At 42.7% G+C, this 9988-nt stretch overlaps 2 protein-coding genes across 12 annotated transcripts in view; one reads left to right on the top strand and one right to left on the bottom strand.

The window, feature by feature from the left end:
- Mthfd1 (methylenetetrahydrofolate dehydrogenase, cyclohydrolase and formyltetrahydrofolate synthetase 1) overlaps positions 1-6530 on the top strand; it is a 59224-nt gene extending 52694 nt beyond the window's left edge. For all 4 annotated transcript variants that reach the window (XM_087195256.1, XM_004837414.4, XM_013067731.3 and 1 more), the window contains exons 25-28: positions 1193-1300; positions 1769-1921; positions 5044-5137; positions 6307-6530. In XM_087195256.1, the coding sequence (XP_087051382.1) occupies positions 1193-1300; positions 1769-1921; positions 5044-5133 (351 nt within the window). In that variant the 3' untranslated portion in view covers positions 5134-5137; positions 6307-6530. The remainder of the gene's footprint in view (positions 1-1192; positions 1301-1768; positions 1922-5043; positions 5138-6306) is intronic.
- The window catches only part of Zbtb25 (zinc finger and BTB domain containing 25), a 48108-nt gene continuing 40040 nt past the window's right edge, over positions 1921-9988 (bottom strand). For 4 of the 8 annotated variants that reach the window (XM_013067737.3, XM_021247727.2, XM_021247735.2 and 1 more), the window contains one exon: positions 1921-2248. In XM_013067737.3, the coding sequence (XP_012923191.2) occupies positions 2084-2248 (165 nt within the window). In that variant the 3' untranslated portion in view covers positions 1921-2083. Of the gene's footprint in view, positions 2249-6615; positions 8523-9988 lie in introns of those variants that run through there. The other 4 variants (XM_087195262.1, XM_087195265.1, XM_087195267.1 and 1 more) reach the window with 3 other exon arrangements.

Genomic DNA, 9988 nt, shown 5'->3' on the forward strand with positions numbered 1-9988 from the left:
CTTGCAAATACAATACAATAACGGTTAATTAACATTCTCTTATTGACAGTGACATTCTTCTTTGGAGCTTTGATTTTACAGCTGAGTTTGAAAATCTATTCAACCAGTCATCTTTCTAGAAAATGCCAGAAATGCAAATTTGCACACAAAGGCAAACCACTTACAGGCACCCCCTGCAGTACCCAATCCTCCGAGGCAAGTGGAACGCCTGGAAGAAGGGGGTAATGAGGACTTTATGACCCATTTCTACTTGGAGCTTTGCTCTGTTGGTACAAACAGGAAGCTGCCACTTTTTGTCTTGTTCAGCATCTGTTAATTAAGTCATCCCTCAACCAAAGTGCTTTGCTTTGGATGTTCTGAATGTGCCTTGGCAATTAATGAGCTCCAGTTATAAGATGCATATGAAAGTAATCTGTTGCATCTTTATAAACCATTTTTGATTATTTACTTTATTTGTATCCATTATACAAAACTCTATAAACAATTACTGTTAGAAACAATTTTTATTTTTATAGATAGTTTATTGCCCCTTTCAAAAAACAAGAGTTGAGCTGAGCATGGTGGCACATGCTTATAATCCCAACACTTGGGAGGCAGAGGCAGGATGATCACTATGAGTTCAGGGCCAGCCTGGGCTGCAAAGTGAGTTCAAAGACACCCTGAACTGTATAGGAAGACCTTGTCTCAAAAAAAAACAAAAACAAACTTGTTCAGTATGTTCTTTTAGCTTTAGTTGCTAGAGAACAGAAAGCTAGATATATTGACTAATTTTAGTATAGTATCTATATGTGTGTTTTTATATAGCTTACCTCTCTCTATAGATATCTGTATAGATAATATCTTTACCTTTGCAGGACCTCTGCTTATCAAGTTTGGGGCTTGATATTAAACTTTTTCTGAGGGTGGTGGTGCATGCCTGTAATCCCTGCACTCGGGAGGCTGAGGCAGGAGGATCAATGTGAGTTCGAGGCCAGCCTGGGCTACATAGTGAGTTCGAGGCCAGCCTGAACTGCATACAAGACCCCGTCTTGAAAACATAAAATGTTTCTAACCCAGTAATCTCAGACTGTTTGCATATGTATATAGAAAACACTTGCTGGCCCTTGTGGGGATGTGGACCTGGAACAGGCCACATCTTGGTTCAGCGTTCTCATGTGTGTCCGGTCCTGGCTTCCCTTCCCTTGTGCATCAGCTCCCTGTTGAGGCTAAGATCAGGATCATCGCGCAGAAGATCTATGGTGCAGACGACATTGAGTTGCTCCCTGCAGCTCAGCACAAAGCTGAAGTCTACACAAAGCAGGTAGATACTTGCTTGCTTTGTTTTTCCTTCCCCTTCTCAAAGTGCAGCAGCCCCTGCTTTGCTCTTCTAGTGGCAGCCTGCTTCTTTCTGACATACAGGGTTTGAATTAAGTGGACCAGTCCCTAATTCTTTGTTCACCCACAGGTGGTAGGTGAATATGCAGAAAAGCCATGAGGAAATAGGGAATGTCTTAACTAAAATGTTGAGAACTTCTCCAGTTTTATTCTCATGTCTATTAAGCTGGAGGATAGTGGGGTGGTGATTGATATTTATTTGTTAACTGTTCAAATAAATCAAAGAGGGCTGGGATTTAGCTCAGTGGTGCCGCCGCCTGCCTCTCAAGTGCAAGGTCCTGAGTTTGATCCCCGGTATCAAAAAAAAGAATCAAATAAATCAAAGAACTTCTATAATCACATTTTATTGCATCATCAGCTTTTCATTTGTCCTCCCCCTGTTCTTTTTCTCCAGGGATTTGGGAATCTCCCCATCTGCATGGCTAAAACACACTTGTCCTTGTCTCACGACCCAGAGCAAAAAGGTGTACCTACAGGCTTCGTCCTGCCCATTCGTGACATCCGTGCCAGCGTCGGTGCTGGTTTTCTGTACCCTTTAGTAGGAACGGTAAGTAAGGCTGAAAGAGAGGAGCCTGCTCATCTGTGTGTCTCATCTGAAATGGATTGCTGACATTGCCAAGCAAATGCCAGATTATCAGAGTTCATGCTGAGGGGAAAGTTGGAGTTAGGCCTATTATGTTTAATCCTCTTGCTGTAGACCATACTGGTGTCAATTTAAGTGTAATGCTGTGAGCACTTCTGAGTAAAACATTCTGTTCCTCAGGGGTAGTTTGCTCTTGTTTGAATCTAGGATGAACACCATTGACAGCTGGATTAGTACCAGCATACAGTCAGCCTCCATATCCGTGGGTTCTGCATCCACGGAGTCAATCATCTGTGGATGGAAAACATTTAGAAAAGGAAAGTGTCTGTACTGAACATGTACAGTTTTCCTTATCTGTATTTTCTAATACAACTGTTTACATAATAGGTACACTGTAGTGTATATTGTAAGTAATCTAGAGGTAGTTTAAAGTACACAGGTAGATGTATATAGGTTAAATACAAATATTACACCATCTTGAATAAGGGGCCAGAGGATCTGCAGATTTTGGAATTCATTAGGTTCCAAGTAGCAACCCTGGACATAGCTCAGTCCTCGTAGTGGCCCTAGGAGCTAAGGGCAGAGGTTCTAATGTCGAGGTCCAGAGTCCTACTGACAAGCTTAGAGCTTAAACTGGAAACTCAGGAGTTCACTGGTTTTGAGGATAGAATTTTCCTATTAAATGAAAATGAATGATGCTTTTAGGAAAGGTGTGTTTGCTTATTTACACTTCAAGGTGAGTGAGTTACCCAGTGCTTTCTTATAGGTTTTATGCACATTTAGGGAGGAAAAGTACTAATAGAGGGTTGCTTAAGGACATAATCATTGTTTGGGTTAACATTGTCCTAAGGTTAACATGGCTCTTGTGCCCAGTTTTCCCCTTAGATCTACCCACTATGATGTATCTATAGATTTCACTTACATGCAATACACAATTGAAATATTCAATTAAATAAGCGCAATGAAAAAGGACTGGGTATGTAGCTCAGTGCAAAGGCTCTGGGTTTAATCACCAGTATTGCAGGAAAAAAAAAAATGGTAGGGTGGCATTGTGCAGTTGAAAGTTCTTAATATAACGACCCAATTTAGTTTCTCCCTCTGCTGGCTTTGCCCTCACACACAATGTGAAAGGCCTGAGCCCTGCTGCAGCAGCTTGCAGTGTGGACAACATCATCACGGAACAGTAGTGCCCCCTGGGCTACTCCCAAGAGCAGATGCCTCAACCTTGATATGATGTTCATTGGTCTGGAATTTGTAGAAATTCCCTTTTGGTAGGAATGTTAAACTCTCTGTCCACCACCTTGACTACTGAAGAAACCTGTTCTCTCAGGAGAAATTGTCAGCAGCTACCAGCTGAAAGGGCAGTAGGTGCACTCAGTTGTCACTTTCCATGTGTGCAAGCTGAGGGTAACCATAGAGGTGGATGCAAAGCCGGAAGTGGCTCGAGTTGGCCCGTGGTTCACAGACACAGCCTACCCAGCATGAGACTCACTGAGAACAGAGTACCCGTCAGAGGCCTTCGACTTCAATTCGGACCAAGACTTTCCACACACAATCCAGTGACTCCGCCACTCTTAATTAATTCTAATGCCTCCTGGTTGTTGTTGGGGCCTCAGCAGGGCCAGAGGATTTGAGTACTGGTGTATTAATTCAAAGCATGTTTTCTTTGCAGAGTTTTATACAGTATCTAGGGGCGTGTGTGTATGTGTTTGCGTGCACACACACTTCTTTTTTTCTTTGCTGATTATAAATAACCAGTGTTTGGGATTGGAGGGAATCCTTTTTGGGAACGAGTAACAATACTGAAAAATCCTACTCTTTGCTGTTTCAGGGACCATCTTTTAGTTTTCTGCCAGCATGCGCATAGTATGTCTGCATCACCAGGCAAATGTCCTTTGCCTTTAGAATCCATCTGCTAGGTCTGAAGACCGGTCCTCTCCTCTCCCCTGCTTGTCCCCACACCCAGCACTTCCTTATCTCTTGCAGAATACAGGAATAGAAACCAGTTGTCACATCCCTATAGCATATTTTTGAGAGTATTCATGGGTTCCTTGATGTCAGAATTAGGTTTTCTGATGTATAAATGTTTCGTGTTATAGGAGGTGTCGTCTTTTTTTAATGACATTTTTATAGTTAAGTTTTAGAAGTTCAGCCTAAGCTGGTTTCCTGTCTAGATCTGATTTGGAATTTCTGTGTATTCATTATACAGGACATTGTTACTGATAAAAACATACAGGTTTTCATTTATAAGCCATATGAATTTGCATCTAAGCAGATAGTTGTCAAAGCCAAGTCTTCAGAAAAGAAGTGAGTACAAATATAGTTTGTAAGCCATACAAGTTTAGTTTTAGAGGCCCTTTTGGGCCAGTAGGAATAGTGATTGTGAAAACATCTAGATGATACCTAGAAATGTCTTGGCCCAAGCTAAAGGATGTGAATTTGTAGTGTCATGTTGCTGAAGCAGAAATCACATGGGCACTTCCACCTCCCTGACACCTGCCACTCCTTGTGACATTCATTGACATAGAAGCCAAGAGTGATGCTTGGCATTGTGGGACCTGAGGGTTTTCCTTTGTGTTCATAACAGGATCGGTGACTGGATTTTTAATACATAACAAGAAGTGCTCCCACTTTATTGACAACTATAAAATGATGTTTTCTCTTTGACAAAAAAAAAATCACTCTTAAGTTCATTTTTACACTGTTTTTTTGATTTGTTTTCGTTTTGAGGGATTTTTTTTTTTGGTGCCGGAGATTGAACTCAGATCCTTGTGCTTTCAAGGCAGGTGGCGGAACCACTGAGCTAATCCCCGGCCCTTTTGTTTTGAGACAAGGTCTCGCTGTGTAGTTCACTTGAACTCACTATATAGCTCAGGTTAGCCTCAAACTTGCAGCAATCCTCCTGCCTCAGCCACTGAGTGCTGGGATTACAGGCATGGACCACCACGTCCAGCTTCTAAGTTCTTTTTTGGGGGAGGGTACAGGGGATCGAACTTGGGTCCTTGCGCTTGCGCATCAGGCAGTGAAACCACTGAGCTAAATTTCCGCCCCTCTAAGTTCATTTTTAATGCTGTTTTACATCCTAGATGAGCACAATGCCTGGACTCCCTACCCGGCCCTGCTTTTATGATATCGATTTAGACCCTGAAACCGAACAGGTGAATGGACTGTTTTAAACAGGTAAGTTGTTATTGGGAAAGAGTTTTGATTTTTTCCTTTTGTACTGTTCGTGAATTATAGGGCTCCAACGGTAGCTATAAAAATTTAGATTCTAACACTCTCAAAACATTTCTGACTTCACTAAAAGGGAGGGAGTTAGCAGTGAGAGTGAGTGAAATATTTCTTTTTCACCACATCTTTGGAAGAAAAGCAGGGCTTGTCACAGGTTGGCATTGCAAGGAAGAGAGCTCCTGTCTGTTGATCCATGGAGGACTGTGCTCGGTTCGGCAGCACATATCCTAAAATTGGTTCCATGGAGGGCCTGCTGGGGTGGGGGGGTCCCTCTGCAGAACTCCAAGAGTCAGGGTTCAGAGTCAGTGGCACCCTGGAGGCCAGAATAGTTAGAGGTCTGTATAGACGGGTCTGCATAGACAGTTATTAAGGTAGGAGTTGAGTAAATGTCCCAGAAAAGAGAAGATAATAGGACCAATCTAGAGGTCCTAAGTAAAAGGGCCTCAAATACCCACTGCAGTGAGTGAGTCATCCTTAGGCACAGCCAAATGAATTTCAAAAACACTGAACATGAAAATTCTAAACATCCTTCTCCAAAGAAGAAAAAATGGCTTGCCTGCAAAAAGTGCAAATTAGACTGAACTGCTGTCTTTCGGCAGTAAGAGGGTTTTGGACAATGGGAAACGTCCTGCACATTCAGTAAGGGTAACCTTCAGCCTGTGTTTACTCCCGGCCAAATCTATCTGGGTGTTTTTAAGCATGCAAAGGTTTGCCACCCCTACATCTCTTCAAGGAAGTTGATTAGCAAGGTACTATAGCAAAATAGAGACTTAAGTCAAGAAAAGAGGAAGATGCGGTTCTTAAGCTGCCTCCTGCTTTGGACAGTAACTAAGGAGAGTTCTGACAGCTGTGCAAATGTCCCAGAATTACAAATCCAATATGCAACAAGGAGAGGGGAGGCTTAAGACTAGAAAGACCTAGGAAAGACAAGGGTACCACATGGCAGTACAGAACAAAATCCCTTGCATTGTGTGAGAAGGTGAAGGTCCAGATAATAGCAAAATGTTGTAACCACTTAAGCCATGGTGAGGATGGTAAGAGACTTTGAGGTGATGCCAGGGGGTACACTGTTTTTCCAGGCTTAGAGAAAACATTTATTTCTTTGCTTTTCTTTCCAGATCATCCATCTTGAAGAAGCTGCTTTGGCCGGACTGTTGAGATCCACTGTGAGTTAGGAAGTGTGGGAAGTTCAGAGAAGTCATCTTCCAAAATCAGTAGTGGGGGTTTCCCCAGAAATCTTTCTTTAGTTTTGATTCTCATGATCATGTATAATTTAATAAATCACGCAGATGTGTATTTACTTTAGTGAAATTTCACAGAATAAAATGAAATACTTTTGCTATCTTGGTGTTGAACTACAAATTGTATTATTGATAGACTGTGCTGCAATAACACTTCCATCCTACATGGGCGCATTCATTGGGCAACCCCATGGGGCTTAAGAAGCAACTTCCAATATGTACTTTATGATATGTTGTGTTTAAAGGGGAAATGTACATGGTTGTGTATCTCTGGAGGACACACAATTAGGGGACCTGAGAGGGTGGGGGAAGCAGGGTATGGGGGAGGACTTGCCTTTTTATTTAGTACATTTTTCTATATTGTTGACACTCTCCCTCCCCAGAAGTATTGCATATATGAGATTTGTCCTGACCCTCTTAGAATTCTCATTGCTATGATACTCTTTAAAGTCCTCAAGAAGGATGTGTATAGCACATCCCTACAGAATGTTTCTGGGTTTTCCTAAAATAGCCTCACTTCTCTTCCTGTTCTTCCCCTCCCATCTAGGTTCTCTCCCCGTTTTCCTTCCCTTTCTCCTTTGTCTTTCTGCATTGGACCCTCCCAGTGAATGTCACATTGCTGCTGCCATCCATGCCAGGAACAGAGTTGCCTTCACTTCTCCAGGGGCCTCTGCTTTCACTGTTTGGGCCCGTGGGCTCCCATCGGTGTAATCCCGTCAGTTTGGCAGTAGTAAGAAATGATGGCAGTCTTGGGGCGGTATGCAGCTGAGGGTTGGGAGGGCCTCCTGCCCCATCTCTCCCTCCACCTGGGCACCAGGGAAATGGGCACTGCTGGTGCCTCCTGAGGGCAGCTGTGCGGATGAACATGGTACAGTGCCTGGCACACTGAGCGCTCAATAGTCTTATCCCTGTTCCAAGGTGTCCTTCGGGTCCTGTTTGCAGACTGTCCATTGTTTCGGATGTGTTTTTTAAATATCCTATAAAACTTCATCTGGAGTGGGACATGCTGAGAATTCAGTTTGTAAACAGTGGAAGGAAGGAAGCAGACTTGTCAGGCATGATGACTTAAAGATCATCTTAACTAACATAGGCTTTCTCCCTACAGGTAGTTAAATTGTCAGTACTGGTAGGCCTTTTTTTTTTTTTTTGGTACCGGGGATCGAACTTGGGTCCTTGCGCTTGCGCAGCAGGTACCAAAACCACTGAGCTAAATCCCCAGCCCAGTACTGGTAGGAATAGTGAACACAATTGGAGAGAGTAAATGGAGATTTATATGCCAAGGATTATAAGCAAATCCCTGATACAGTAAATAATCCAAATTGTTTTTATCTGTTGTTGCTTGTAATGAATGGACCATAAAACATGCCTTCGGTAAAAGTTCATGGTACGACTTGCTTTTTCTACTTAGCAGTGTGTCTCAGAGATCTTCATTAGCAGTTTGAAATCTACCTAGTTTCTTATGGCTGTGTGGTATGAAATAGTTCTCTGTCCTCAGCTGGTAGACACTTACAATTGTTCCATAGTTTTTGTTATTACAAATAATGTGTATAAGTTAGGCATGGTGCTGCATGCCTGTAATCCTAGCAGTTGGGAAGCTGAGGCAGGAGAATCTTGAGTTTGAGGTCAGCCTGAGCTATATAGGGAGACCATGTCTCAAAAACAAAACAAATAGGGCCGGGGATTTAGCTCAGTGGTTCTGCTGCCTGCCTCGCAAGCACAAGGTCCCGAGTTCGATCCCTGGTACCAAAAACAAAACATAACAATGTAGCAGTGAATACAGTTTAGAAAATATGTCTCATATGTGTCTTTGCATCTTGTGTGGAAGCATCTGTAGGGTAAGTTCTTAGTAATGGTATTTCTCAGAGGGTGACCTCTAGCTTCAAAATGGTAGCTGATGTTTGGTGTAGAGAGAAATTATAATAGAACAAATCTTTATATTAGATTTATATCTCCACTTTACAGAAAGGCAGATGACTGCCAGAGCCTGTAGGATGAACTTGCCAGGTTGTCTGTCCCCGTAGCCTCTGCTCTTTCTCTTGGATGGCCTCCTAGAAGGCTGTGAGAGGTGGTGATCTGTGCCATGTCCCATCCCTCTAGGAAGGGTTGACAAAGGTGGAAGGAGAGGAAGAAGAAACAAAGAGGTTAGGAAGCCTACAGAACAGTCCCGAAGGCATGGGTTTTGTGGAATTGATTCTTCAATCTTTGACAAAGAAAATGTGTCACATATACAAGCTTAAGCTCCTTCCATGGTGACAGAGCATAAACAGCAAAGTAACTGCAGGCCAATTGAATGCTTCTGTTAGAAGACCCACCAGAGCATTAGTGCCTGTGGGGCCTGCTAGTGTCACCAGAAAAGGTCCAGTGCCTTTACCTTAGAGCTAGAAGTCCCTCTCTGTCACTGGCTCCCTGTGGCCGTTTGTACCCTTCTCTGGGGTATTCATGCCTTCCCTGCCAGATTAGTTTTGTTTTGTTTTGTTTGGTGCTGAGGACCAAACCCAGGGCCTTGTGCTTTCTAGACCAGGCGCTGTATTGCCAAGCTAAGTCCCCAACCCAAGATGAGTCATGTTGCTGATAAACAGCCTGTGCCTTCTCTGATCTGTACCTCAGCGGCTGTCACTGCATCAATGCTGTATATACACTCTTAATTCACGAGTGACAGCAGCAGAAATGAGCTGCCAAGTAAAGCAGATTGCATCTGAGTTTCTGCCCAGTTTGTGCTGGCACCTTTCAACCCTCGTGGTGTCCACAAACAGATCAAACCATCAAAGAACTTGACCCATTGGTTAATTTAACAGTGTGTCAGAGGAAGGAGTTAGCTTTGGTCTCGGAAAGTCTCTGAAATGTAAGAGTCATTAACAAGGAGTTATAAGGCATTTTTGTTAGCTACAGGCCTGGACTGTGGGTGGACAGGGATCAGGATGGGAGAAATCAAATAACCAGTTGTTCACATAAATATGTAAGCTATTTAATTGGCAAACTAGTGATATTAGCAAGATAAGCTGTAAGTAGAATAGTTTCCTATCAGACTGGGGAGACATTTATAGCTTGTTTCCTATTAGATAATGCAAAGCTACTAATGGAGTAGTAGATAATGATATGGGTAATAGCTTCAATAGTCTTAACTGCCACTTGAATGCATTTAGGGATGACAGGTTTCTTTCATGCATGAGGTACTGATATGGAGATATATATATATATATTTATATTTGTATTTATATTTTGTACTGGGGATCAAACTCAGGCCCTTCAGCTTGTGAGGCTCCGGTGGAACCACTGAGCTAAATCCCCAGGCTTGGATAATATTTTTTTAAAACATCTATCCTAGGGGCCAGGAATTTAGCTCAGTGGTTCCACTGCCTGCCTTGAAAGCACAAGGTCCCGAGTTTGATCCCCGGTACCAAAAAAACCCCCAAAACATCTATCCTAAAGAAAAACCACAGTGCACTACTTTATTTATAGTACTATGCTCTCTGTGTGTGTGTGTGTGTGTGTGTGTGTGTGTGTGTGTTTAGGATGTTATTTGTAATATACCATAAAGAAATCTGTTGTAATTTGCCCT

Source organism: Heterocephalus glaber, unplaced genomic scaffold (assembly GCF_053883595.1).
Source record: "Heterocephalus glaber isolate CG9 unplaced genomic scaffold, H.glaber_assembly_v1.0 deba00001608, whole genome shotgun sequence".
NCBI classification, from domain to species: Eukaryota; Metazoa; Chordata; class Mammalia; order Rodentia; family Bathyergidae; genus Heterocephalus; species Heterocephalus glaber.